Consider the following 13,689-nt stretch of genomic DNA (forward strand, 5'->3'; position numbering starts at 1 on the left):
CTAACATAAGGAATAGATGCTTGGCTTGAGGCCCAGGTAATTCATCCAACTGTGGCTGCCACTATCAGAGAGACTCCTTTTGAGAGGAGCTCTCATGACCGGGAATATGATGCTGAATCTGCAGAGGCATAATCTGCACAGGTGGTCTCCAAGCACCTTAAAGAGGACCATCTGGGATTAACGGTACAGCTTGAGCCCACATTAGCCCCAGCTGTGTGACACCCACTCACGCAAACCACATACCCCCACCTTCCACTCAAACTCCCTCCTTGCACAGCAAAGCTTTGCTTCAAATCTGTGGATTTTGCTTGGTCCTGAATAGTCCAAGTCCCCATCTCACCACAGCTGCCATGGGCTCTCCAGGCCCCAGAGCTACCCTCCTGTGCCATGCCAGGGCTCTGCTCAGGGGGCACCCTCTCACTCTCCTAGCAAAAGGCTGAAGCACATCTATTTGCTCATTTGACACCATCAGCCTAAGCCAACTTAGTCAGGAGCTGCTCAGCTGTACCAGGCTCTGGCTGCTAACAGAGTTTCCAAACTAGCCAGTGCTTGGAGGGATACTACCTTTCCTCTCCAGAGGCTGGACTTCAAATCCTCCAAAAGCTTCAAACAGGTCTTTCTAAACTTCACAAGCTTGCAGGGCTCTCAGAGACAGCATTTCATCACACACATGCTAACCAAGAAGGGTGAAGGCAATTACCCTCACCAGCTGCAAGATCCCATTTTTAATCTGCAGTCTCACATTGTTCACATTTGCAAGCCTATTGTATTTCACACTTTAATACAGCACTGGCTCTAGGGGCAACTTTTCTAGAGCTGGAATAGTTGCAGCAACTTCACAAGCTACACTGCTATCTGACCTCCCATACTTCTTCCAGGTACCGACCAGGTTTGATGCAGCATTAGATGCCATGGGTTTTTAGCAATTCCTCCATTTCACTGTGAAAAATGTTTATTGGCATACTACTACCTCCATCCAGACACAAAAGCCCCACAGGCGTTTATCTTACTCCCAGAAGAAGTCTGGGCTGCTTCTTTCAGCTTCTACATTTGAGCTTAAATACTCCTGCTAACCAGGTACTGCTTCAGAAGTCTGAGTTACTTTTCTTACAGGTAGAGTAAGAAATATTCTGCAGCTTGTTAAAGCCTATGTTTAAGTAATAAAGCTGGTTAACTTATATATCTGAACTCCCTCTTCCTTAGGAAGTGCTTTCAATCAATAGCTGCAGCACTCTGTGTGAAGCAGCTCATTTTTTTCTCTTTGCAATTAAAACCTTTCAAAGCAACATAGTTTTCTTCAGTTATTTATCTATACCAGAATAAATATTTCTTTACTCAAACACCAAACTCAGAGCTAGGATACAAAATGACAGCAAAATTTGAAGTGTTGAAGTAGGGCTTTATGCCACTAACTTCAGAGGGCTTCCCCTCTTTGAGATAAGAGTCATTCAGCAGAGCTTTCCATCGAGGAAATCCCAGACATCTCCACTGTTTACAGGGCCTGAACTAGCAGCTCCTCACTCAAGTCTCCTACTCACAGTGCTTTCACAGCAAAGCAAACCTTCTCCATGAGATGACCCACACAGAGTAGCTACAAACTGCCTTCTTCCAGAAAGCAGTAGATTGGGATATACTCCAGTGAGAGTCCCAATGCCAATAGAGTTAATTATCTGGGACAAGGTCTTTGCAATACCCTTGTCCAGGAGTAGCACATGCTTCTATCCCTATAACTGCATATGTCTGCAAGTCATTAGCACACTCAGCAATGCTCACTAAGCAGCCACAGATCATCCAGTGACACCACCAAGGGCAGTGCTGAGCCAACCTGTTGTACAGTGGCTGTGAGCTGAATGCAATCAGTGTTACTTCACTCATGTTTTTGGAGAGAATGTAGATCACTAGAAGACTATCTCGGGCTGGCCATGTGGGAGCTGCACCTGCTTCCTCATGGCTCTGGGGAGCCTCAGGGCACACTGCAGCTTGGGGATGTGCAGGCACTCCCAGGTCACCTGACTTTGTAGCCTCCCACCAAGTAGACAACTCACTTGGTCAATGGCACCTTGATGGAGCTGGCAAACCCTGCTCCTGCTCAGCACTGAGGTTAGGCTAGAGAAGTACTACTAGCAGAGGTGCTGTTTTATCAAAATACAGCAATCTCTGCAAGCTGGGGTCTTCTCCAAAGCAGATGTATTGGGCTGTGGCAAGCTACCCTCCTCCCTTTGGCCACCGACATTTGATGTCACTGTTCAGTTGTCCAGCATATATGTTGCATCCTCTGTTAAGAGCAACTAACTCCCATAATCCAGCACTAAATAGCACAGGAGTACATAACCACGAAGTGCTGAGAGCATTAAGGTGGCACCACTATAGAGAGTCCTGCAGTCCTGGTTTAAAAGCCTCCGTATCTTTGTCCTGACTTCTGACAGTAGCAGTGTCCAGCACTGGTGAGCTTAGGCTCGGGCAGGAGAAGACACTGCCCTTTCAAGTGTCACCACAAATTTTCCTGGCAGTCATCAGCCTTGATTTTCTGCTTCTTCATAGCTGCATTTTTACTACATGCCTAAAAGAATTACCAAAAGAAATAATCCCCAGAGATAACTAAAGCTGTTTCTATTTGACTTTTAATTAGATCATTGATCTTGTTCTAGTGGTTACATGAGCAATAGGATATTTGCATGCAACCACAGTGGTAATCAACAGCTGGAACAAAGCTGAAGCAACACGATTAATATCACAAGTCTTCCCACAGACGGTACTGTGAGTCTGCTCAGACACCAACTTGTCCCCCACAAGGGAATTTGATAACAAGCCATGTCTGAGCAAGTGACAACTGCTCAGAGAGTCACTGCAACTACAGTGACATCAGCAAACAGCAGCCCTTCAGGAACATCCAGGCACTGGAGGAGGCTCAAAGATGCCTGGACTTCAGAATTATTCGGGAGACCAACAAGCAGAATTACTTCTAGCTTTGCAGAGAAGCCCTACAGAAACTGTCTAGCTGTGATGGTGGGGCATGAAACATATGATACCTTGCACCATTAAGGTGCAAGTTAGACACCAATTTTGTTTAGCAAGCCAGCATTTCCTGCTCCGTAGCAAGGATCAAAAGTGGAGAGATAAATCCAAGATTTGTGTCTCACACCACGACAGACACAAAGTGTATTTATTACACTGTCAGTTCCCAGCATGGAAGATGCATGGAAAACAAACACAAGACCCTACACATATACCCCAGGTCAGGCTCTTTGCTCCTCTAGTCTGAGACCAGGGAAACTTGCTCCTTGCACTCACCTTATAAAAAAGGGAGGATCTGCATGAAGGTAAAACTCACCTCCAAGATGTACCCATCAGTGTTTTAGCACTGAGACTTAAACTAGTTCCAAGACCTGGCTTGCCAGTATTTGCCTATGGAAAGCCCACTAAAAACTTCTACACCTACTACTGCAAGGTTATTGTGAGAAAAGGGAATGCAAAACATTTAATTACACCAATTAAAGGAAACACAAAGCAAGTTAGTATCTAGCCAAGGGGAACAGTATTTCCTCTTCTGTGTTTGAATAGCCTTCGAATGCACGTATCACGGGTGTTTGCTCAGCACAGTTCTGCATGCTGTGCCTCCTGCTGCAGGGCCCCAGAGCAGACACATACACAACATAGCTCATCAGTTGCTCATTTTGGGCCCACCAACTACAACAATGCATTTCAATATAGGCTCAGAAATACAGAATACATTGTCTCCTTACAAGAGAGGCCGCAGACTAATCAAAAACAGTAGACAGCCACAAGCACACAGGGTAGCCCGAAATTCCTATGTGCTGTGAGCTGCAGAGGAGAGCAGCCACCAGCTTCCGACTCCCAGGTCAGGCTGGGGCAGCCCACAGGGCCAGACACACTCACAGCACTAATGCAAAGGATAGGTGTTGGCGTTTCAGAGCAGCATATAATAGGTCAGCCCAGGGCTCATCACACAGGTTTCAGCACAAAAAGTGGGTGGCAGCACACCAGCCATGGGCTAGCAGTTGCCTCCAGTGCTTTCAGCTGCTGCTCCGCAGCAGAGCAGCCATGCACAGGGCTGTGGCTAGTGTTGCAAACGCCTGCACCCCACCCAGGCAAGCAGGAGGCAGCAAGATCCACCCCAGCAACATAAGGAGAGCAGAGGGCGGCTCTCTGCTCGGTGCAGCACCCGCACCATGCCAGACCCGACCACAGCAATGTGACAGTGGGATGTGGTGCAATAGCCATTGCCCAACTTGCTCCTCTCAAGTGGGCAGGCTGAGTGTCAGCATGGCAGTCTGTGACCACCTCGCCCTCAGAGGACCCATCATTTGGGAACTGTGCTGCCATACAGCCTGGCCAGCTCATGCTGGAATAATTCAATGCTCTGACAAATAAATGCATCATGATTTACAGCATGGCCTGAAGCAAGGGAGAAGGAGCCACAGCCCATGATGTCATTGTAGCCCACAGCCATTTTTGTGCTGTTACTGGGTAACAGTTGGCAGGAGACTTCATGCAACCTGCTGCTGCTGTTAGATGAAAACAGCCGGTCGCTTTGCAAGAAAAGCCACAGCCTGGATGGTCAAAGCTCTGCCACTACCAACTCACCTGATCAGTACAATTTGCTATATTTCAGTAACCCAGACAAATTAACTCTGAAGTATCTGCTGAATTTATGCTTTAAAGTAAGAGACTGCCTTCTGTATTTACTGGTTCCTTCCCATTAGTTTAGCTGTCTAGTTCTCCAGGTTGTAAGGAACAGCACCTCACTCAGAGGAAGTATCCCACTAGTAACCAGACAGTTCAGCTGCTTCTGTGGCCATTCTTCTCAGACACTGTAGAGAGACATGGCTGTTTTCTTTCAAGGGCTTTATCAGCAGGAAATTCAAACAGCTTCTATCCATCACACCAGGGGAGACAGGATTCAGCTGCTCCACCCTCTGCCCACTCCCAGGCAGCCCAGGGCAGGGTCTGCTGCCTTACTCACCACGAGAGGATGTGCCAGGCAACCCTTGCTTCCCCAAGAACTTGGGCAAGCTTCATTTGGCTGTTGTTTGAAGTGGCCTAGCTTGTTTTCACTAGCACAAAAAATCCAGTTTATTCTTGCAGTGGTTGTATCCCAGTTGCCAAGTACAAGCACAGTAGGAACTAGACACTGCACACATCTCACTTTGGATGTTAAGACTTCAACTGCTTACAGCAGAATAGTGCTTACATAAGGATTTGCAATCCATTAGATGAACCCAAAGCCCACCACAGCAGATCCAGTCCTCACTGTGATGTACTAGATACTATGTAGGCATGTTCAAAATTCAAGGTTAGTTGCAGGAGGGACTGAGAGCCAAGGGAGGCTGACAGACAGGTTAGAGACCACATCAGAGCCCAGAGAATCATCTGGTTAAGACACAGCATACACTTACTGCAAGGCTTTTGAGAATAGAGCTGGGATTTATCTCCTAATGATGACCTAGAAGAAAGTCCTCCCTATTAGATTACAGAGCACTAGTTCTTCCTTAGGAAGAACACAGGCAGGAGTGCAACTACACAGACTTTTGCCTTGTGAGGAAAGAAAACCTGCATCAAGTCCCCAGAAGCAGAACCTAGGGGAAAAACTCACTAGAGTTTCATTGTACCAATCCAAATAAACAGGCAGAGCTTGCTTAGCGCATTGCACAGAACCTCAGATCTCATTTGAGTCAACTCTGAACCCGAGGTCAAGTTTCCAGGAAGAGCAAGGGTAGCTCTACTCACCCCACCTGGTAGGACGTTGCAAGAGGGTGGGGTGAGTGTCCATTTTTACCAAGCACACAGACAGACAAGTACAGCAATCAATAAAAAATAAAGAAGCACCTAACAGAAGTTTCACAGACACAGTATTTTCATGAAACTGCTACTCTTATTCCTCCAAACACCACCTAAAGACACATACTGTTCCACCAGCACCTTTGACCATTAGCAGGAATTCAGCCTGCAATAAGCTAAGCAGTGCCATGTAGTGACACACTGCTCAAATCACCTAACAAGAGTAGGTGGTGCCCTCCACTAGTCTTTTCTAGGTATATTTTGGGTTGGATTCTCCCCACAGCAGTTAACATTTAGCTACACCAGCATTTCCTTCCTCCAGCAGAGACACACTTGGTATATCCAATTCAGTTTTTCTTGCCATATCCAAGTTGATTGCAGCTACCCATCCTCACCTACTTCCATCCACCATGTGTGCCCATCACTACCGTGGTGCACTCCTTCTCCCCATGGGTGGGTGTGCTAGAAAAGGACCCACAGCACCACCAGAGGACAAAAAAAAAAGCAGCAGGAAAACCCGACAGGCACTTACAGTGTGTCTACAGAAAGCCTGGCTACCTCACCAACAGCCAGAGTCTTACAAAGCTCAATGCTTTATAAGCAAGAGGCACTGTGACAGGCTCTTCAGGCACACTGGTACCACACTACAGAGCCAAACATCAGTTCACTGAGCTCTGTGTCTTTTTTACTGTAATGAATTATGAGTTAGGAGACATATTCATGAGCTCACTATCATGCCAGGCAATAAAGGAAGACAGGACTACCTGATGCTGGTTGCAAGGACCTGGTAAACATCACAGTACAGCAGAGGTTTGCTCACTCCAGCATCACCAGCAACACACTTTCACTCTGGTGTGCTTACTAAACATGCATTAGCGGTTTAAACTTAGCAGACTCTTGTTCAGGACCCAAACTAGCTGTTCATCAAAGCCTTTTTCTGAGGGGCAGGGAGAAAACAGAATTCCTTTGCAGCCTAGGGGATTCAGAGACCATTGTTTTACTTACTTCCCATTGCTTGGAGCAGACAGAGAACAATGCTGGCAACAGCAGCATGACCACACACAAAGCTAACCACATTCTTAGGTTACAGTTGTAGGGTAGAAAAGAGTTATCCTAACCCAGTTAGATTTAAATATCCCCAAGTAAGCCAATACAGGACATGGCATTAGAATATGGAGCAGTTAAGATTTCAGACCATTTTGAATAGCTGGCATAGCCTTCAGTGCCTTAAATGAAAAAGCTGTTTAGCACATTAGTCTAACTGGCCCCAAGTAATTTAACCAAAGTTTGATCACTTTACAAGTTTCCCCTCATATGTAAAAGAATGCAAGAACAGTCTGTGTAAGCTACCTTAAAGTCTCCTGTAACTTGGAACTCATAGTTCAGGCAAAGGCATTTTTTCACTAGACCAGCAGTCCAACTACCGAAACAGGAGGTCCTGAGGAGACCAAGCACCTTTCAAAGCTGAAGCCACCTCCAGCAAAGAGGTCCACTGCCCATCTATCAAAAATTATTTTCAAGGGGCAGGAGTGCCATATTTCCAAGAAGCAGAAATCTGCTTCCAAGACACACTGGATATTTTCCAGAAAGCAGTGTCCAGGGAAGTCACAGATAAGTAGCAGACTGTATTTTGACTACCTCCTTATGATGTGTTAATAGAACATTGAATGAGACAGAAGAACCCTTAAATGCACACAGGCTGAAAACACATTTTCTTTTTTCAGTTTTCAAGGACCTAGCTCTAAGCATTACAGACAACACATCTACTGTTTTACAATTTTCCCTCTAGAAATGTATGGTTTGGTTTGTCACTCTTTAATGTATCAGCAACATATGGAAGAAAGGTGGTTTTCAACTGTTTTCCTAAAATGAGATTTCTGTAAGGTCCTCAGACTCACAAGTCATGACACTTTCACCTTAAACACACTATAGACCACAGTACGTTCATCAGGTACTTGGTCGTTAACCAAAACTCCACCCAATGCACAGGTTAGGTTTGGTCAGTACTCCTGCAGCTGGGATATGCCACCACCAAACTCTCCATGAGGCAAGTACCAACAGACCATGATTAAAACCTCATACTCCCCTCACCTATCTCCTTCCTGGAATAGCTTAACTCCCTGCAGGCATGGCAGCAGGACACAGGACCACCACAGAGACAAACCTGTAAACAAATCATACAAGGCCAGCACTGGATCCTACTGCCATGGCAGCAGACGTGCCACTGCCCATCCATTTACTTGCATTGTCACTTCACATCCTGCCGTTGTGAGGCAAGCCAGGTCAGCTCACTTACCTGGTGAAAGTACAGCCTGGCAGAGAAACCACATTTTTCAGTTTGCTCAATCTGACTGTAGCAGCCCAAGACTGCAGTTTTACTCAACAAGGCAGCTTGGCAACTGTCCTCCCTCTACCAGTGACCTGAGGCTGCTGGGTGAGCAGCGGCCATAAGAACAATGCCAACAGGAACTGAGCAGTAGAGTACGAACCCAGGACCTGCCAGCTGCAAGCTTGGGTGCAACTTGGCAGGTCTCATCCCAAAACCATTCTCCAGGCTTCAGCCACCCAACTCCTCTGTTTCTAAGCTACATCAGTTGACTCCTATTGCCAGTTACCAGGGTTTCTAAGGACAAGCTCAATGCCAAATTAGCTTCAAGTCCCCTTCCTTCTCTGAGAAGTACTCTGTAGCGTTGATTCAACCCCTTCAGCCAAGAGCAAAGCCCTTATACTCTACATTCCTGGCATCCTACTCCCAGTGCCTGTCATGCAGCATGCCACTCAGCACCAAGGAATTTGCAATTATCTCAGTCTAGCAGACAAGAAAAAAGGCTAGACTTAACACTTGTTAACACTTGAGCAGCACAGCAGCCACCTCATGTTGAGCAGAAGGCTCTGTGAAGTTACCTGCTCCCACAACAGCTTTTTCAGAGCATTCACTGCCATCTTTGCTGGATGGTACAAAGCACAATGTGCTTCATGGCCTTTTTCACAGTAGATTACACATGCAGTTAATTTTGCATTGAAGTGAAGACGCTTCATGCCATAAGAAAAGCTTCCTGAAACTAGCAAAAGACTTTGAGCAGGGACTAAAAAAGGGGTAACAGCAGCAGGAGAAGTTGGGCTGCTAATGTGCATCCAGAAAGGGTTGTGGCCAAACACTGTGTATAGGCAGACTTATTTTAAATAGACAAACACTGAATGCCAAAACCTTGCTACTGAAAAGGTTTTAAAATGTGGTTGTAGTACAGCAGCAGTAGCTGAGCCATAACACATGGCTTCCAAAATGTTCCTGGAAGTTAAATAATAACTGGAACAGGCACTGCATCCACTTAGCAGAGGTCTGATGGCATTATTAATGCCAGAAGTCTAGCAGGCGCAGCTGTCAGGTTTTCCCAGTAGATTTGGCTCAGGGTTGGCCCCAAACACCCCAGGCACTAAAGACCAACCTGGTGTTCTCCACCTAGAGCCTTTACTAGTTTCTTTTTTTCACTTCAGCTCCAGGATCTGCAATGGCCCTGGTTTTGTTCAGCAACACAAAAGAGACTAAACAGTAAAAACAAAAAGGAAGCCTCAAGTTTTTCAGAACCTGCAGGGAAAAACACATCAGCAGCAGGTAGTGAACTCAATGGATGCTGCACCTGCAGGACAGGTGCCAAGGGCTTCAGCCCTTCAACCCAGCAGAACACTGCAAAGCTCACTCAGATTGTGTTTTTTGGAAAGGGCATTCAGAACATTTTTTCAGGACAGGCTCAGTTTATCCAGGAGGCACAGTAGGGCTCCTGTGCCACTCCTTGGCTCCAGCTCAGGTGGTAGAGCTGTACACTCCTCGATGCAGAGGCTGGGATATGGCAAAAGCATTAGGAGTCACAGTCATTCCATTCTCTCAAAACTTCAAGTTTTCTCAGAGTCTGTTTTTTTTTTTAAACTTTATTTGGTTTTTTAATAGCCAGCACAATTCAAGTAAGCTGTAAAACAAATAAACGTGTCTTAAATGATTACAGACACCCTGCAGTTCAGCCTAACCGTGTAAAGGAGCTGCACGGCCATAGCAGCTTTTCTAAAAAGGAAGTCACTGAAAGCTGGACCTGACTGGAGTAGCCTTGATCTCCCAAACCCGCCACCCTCGGGAAGTTCCACAGACAAATAGGAAGGCAGCTGGAGTAACAACATTTTTCTAGGGAAAACAATAAAATAGGAGGGGAATGCTGGCCTGGTGTTAGAGCTAGTCCAGCAACTGCCACAGAAAGGTGAGCTCTTGATGTTAGCAAAAGCTCAACCCGGGACTCAGCAGCTGCAATTCAAACCCGACTGAGTGCAAAGGGAATCCACCTCTAAGTAAATAATTAGCACCAGCTTCATTCCCAGCTGCAAGTACATTAGCTGTTCTGCCCAGGGAGGAAAATCAGCCACTCAGGACCAACAGTCCTCACTTCTCGGCCAAAGCTCCTTGTACACATTAGTAGACAGGAAGAGGCTATCCAGCTACAGGTTTCCAGAGAGGGCCAGGTCTCCCCCAAACTACAGAGGTTTCTATTTTCTTGCTACTGCAGTTAAAGCCTTTGAAGGGAAACAGCTTTTACCTTGGCCAACCATTTTAGACAACTGAGAACTACACTCGCCCAAATTCAGCTGTGCAATTCATCGAGGCCAGAGACATCAGGAAGTAGTAGTTATAGTTATCCGGCAAAGAGCTAAAAAAGGCACATTCCTTCCCAGAGATCTCTCAGGCATTCAGATTACTGCTTTACAGACTAAGTAGCGTGGCCACACCTGAGCTACTCGCCAAACGGTCATCGAATGCATTCCTAAGGGATCATTCGCAATCCGAGGTGCATGCCAGTAGCCTTCGTCTCTAAACCACCAGCTATCAACCAACTGCATACTCCAGTATGGAACGGGTAGACAAATCTCATGCCAGCCTGGGTGGCAGCAGCTCAAAGCCCTCACTGCCTGGGCTTAGCAGGGCTCCTTGAACATTTCCTGCTGTAACCTACCGCAGCAGAATAACTGAGGAGAAAAGTGATCAGAAGCTGCAACTGTGCTTAGGGAAGCATCAGAGCTAATCTGAACACTGGCATCATCTACTGGGCTGTGGTGAGCAGTCTCCCCACTCTCTTATACTACCTACAGCTGCAGCTATTCCGCACAGCCGCAGAGCCTGGCTCCAGCACCGTGCCAGAGCCCAGGTACGCCCAGCTAGAGCGCCATCGTCCTGCCGGGCTGCTGGAGGGGTCAGTGCCTGCAGGAACTGGCTGCATAGGGAGAGAACATGCTCTGGCACTAGGTTTCTTCAGAAACGACCTGAAAGCAAAGCTTCACCTCTGAAGCAGTTAACAAGAGGGAAACGCTGAAGACAGGAGCTCACTGCCAGTTTCCACAGCTAGACTGTGGGGCAGCCTCACGGCACACACAGCTCTTTAAAGACAGAGGCAGCAGAAGCCTCTCAGCTTCCAAGCCCGCAGCACCCACTACCCCGAGCCCCGTCACGGTTCCACCAGGCAAAGGTCCAGCGCAGGAAAAAAAAAAAAAGAAAAAAAAAAAAAAAAAAAAAAAACCACAATAAAACGAGAAAACAACAAAACGGCCTGCCGGAGACGTACTCACCGATGGAGACCAGCTTGATGCTCTCGCGCTCCAGGAACTCGAGGGCCACCGAGACGTTCTCCAGCTGCATCTGGCGGAAGGTGGGCCGCTGGTGGTACTTGCGGTACATGCGCTTCTGGCTAAGCACCTCCAGCAGAGCGATCAGCCGCAGTCCATCGCTCAGGTCATGCTGCAGGTTACCGATGCGCTTGTTGACGCAGCGCAGGTGCTCGTTGCACCAGCGGGTGAAAGTGTTCTGCTGGATCCGCTTCCAAGGCGCGTCCTCCGCCAGGTCCTTCTCGGTGGCGGGCATCTCTCCGTCGGGATCGGCCGCTCTCCGCGCGCCCTGACTCCGCGCCTGCGTGCTCATGGCCAGCCCCGCTCCGCCTCCTCGATCCGCTGCGCTCCGCCCGCGCCCCGCCCGGCCGCCTGCGGGGAGGGAGGTGGGGAGTGAGGAGCGTGGCGCTCAACAGCGGCTCTTCTCCTTTTCCTGCTCTCGCGGCCGCTTCTGCTGCCGCTGCCCAACCCGACCCGCCCGTTCTGCACGGGCCTGCGCTGCCGCTCTGCCTTTATCCTCCGGGAGCGGCACGCCCTCCGCCGCACCGGCCCGCGGGGGCTGGCCTGGGCCGGGCTGGCCTGGCTTGGCCCTTGATGGTCCGGGGGCCACGCTGGGCCGACACTCACCTGGCCGAGGTGCCGGGCGGCGCTGGGGCGCAGCTGGCCTTGGCGGTAGTCCCCGGCCGGGGTGCAGCCCCCTCGCCCCATAGACAAATGAATCCCGCAGTAGGAACAGGAGCACAGTCCTCGACCCACCCGCACACCCCCACCACAGCCCCACTCAGGCGACACAGGTCAGGCCGTGTGCCGGCCGCGGGTGGATGCAGCCACGGGTGGGTGAGGCCTCGCCGGGCCTGCAGAGCTGTGCAGGGTGGCCGGCAGAGCCGAGGCCCGGAGCTGGGGGGATTCCATTCTACACAGCCCGCTCCGGCAGAGGCTGAGTGCTCACACGAGATGCGATGTGACAAAGGGACAGCAACCTCTGTGTCGACGCACACGATTTGATCGGCCATTTGAAAATAATAGAAACTTCTAAAAACAGTGAATTACGATTCGAATTCTTGGGGGGTTCTTTGCTTCCCCCCCCACTTTTGTGACTGATTTCCTGGCGCGCCACTCCCTGCTGACATACAGGACTGTGACTTGCCGCTGAGTCATTTGATGACAGCAGAGTCAAATGGAACTACTCCAGCTGCCTTGCTGCATACTGAATTTTTGCAGGGTTCCCGAGACATCTCATGACACTTAGTGGGTCGCTGAAAGCTGCGGACACAATAGTGTCCCTGCGTGTCCCTATCCCGAGGGAAGCCTTTGCCCACCGCGCTCACCCTCTCTTGGGTTCAATCCAGCACGCACTTACGGTCTTGCTTTACTACCAAAAGCTGCTCCACTGATTCAAGCGAAGTGTGTGTGCGTCTACCTATTTTACATCAAGGCTGCCACACTGAAAGGTGCAGGTATCTGTCAGAGAAGACAAATCCATAAAAACACAATCAATAAAGTCTTATTTAATTAAATTACTATAGTAATTCTCAGCTAGAAAATTAGAATACAAATGCCCAATTATTTTCTTTCAAGGGTGTTATTCTAATGCCTCCACTAAACCATAACACCATGGTTTCTCTCCAGTGACCTAATAGATCCTTCCTCCAGACTAATTTATATTAGATGCATTTGTTGACAGTAAATTAAGAAAGAAGAAAATATGAAGGTGAGGTAAAGTGGGAGTTATGTCTAAACTTCCATTGTTCCCTAATCAGCATTGCCTCTTGTTTTAAAACTATCGAAGAAATCAGAGATCAGTTTTAGTATACTGAAATGTTGAGGTGTATCTCATGGCGCAGCAGGCACTGCCCTTTCCTCAAGTTACTGAGCCAAGCACTTGGCAGGAAGCTGCTTTTATTATTAAAATAAAAAACTGACATTAAGTGAGAGCTTTAATTTACAGAGACAGAACATAGAGATGCTGGAGCCAGGGAAGATTGTGCCTCTGTGAGCAGCTCTCTGCTGTAAGGGTAGGCTTGTCCAGTCCAGAGGAAAGCAGCCTGGAAACATGGAGCTGAGCCTTTTCTCAAGGACTTTTCTCTCATCATCCTATACTTCATGTTTTTATGGGTACTAATTGCTTATTGACTTTGGCCTGGGTTGGGACTCCTTAGCAACTATTCTACATCCGGATTAGCTGATTGCTTTCAATGTCTTATTTTCCGTTCCTTTTCACACCCACACCTAGTAATGCACACTCTTTAT

The 13,689-nt window shown here is 48.1% G+C and overlaps 1 protein-coding gene across 6 annotated transcripts in view; it reads right to left on the minus strand.

Moving 5' to 3' along the window:
- FLNB (filamin B) overlaps nucleotides 1-11,908 on the minus strand; it is a 70,802-nt gene extending 58,894 nt beyond the window's left edge. For 4 of the 6 annotated variants that reach the window (XM_066326707.1, XM_066326708.1, XM_066326706.1 and 1 more), the window contains exon 1: nucleotides 11,404-11,906. In XM_066326707.1, coding sequence (XP_066182804.1) covers nucleotides 11,404-11,752 — 349 coding nt within the window. In that variant the 5' untranslated portion in view covers nucleotides 11,753-11,906. Of the gene's footprint in view, nucleotides 1-11,403 lie in introns of all 6 variants that reach the window. The other 2 variants (XM_066326709.1, XM_066326710.1) reach the window with 2 other exon arrangements.
- Nucleotides 11,909-13,689: the final 1,781 nt, after the last annotated feature.

This window comes from Sylvia atricapilla, chromosome 11, assembly GCF_009819655.1.
Source record: "Sylvia atricapilla isolate bSylAtr1 chromosome 11, bSylAtr1.pri, whole genome shotgun sequence".
Lineage (NCBI taxonomy): Eukaryota > Metazoa > Chordata > Aves > Passeriformes > Sylviidae > Sylvia > Sylvia atricapilla.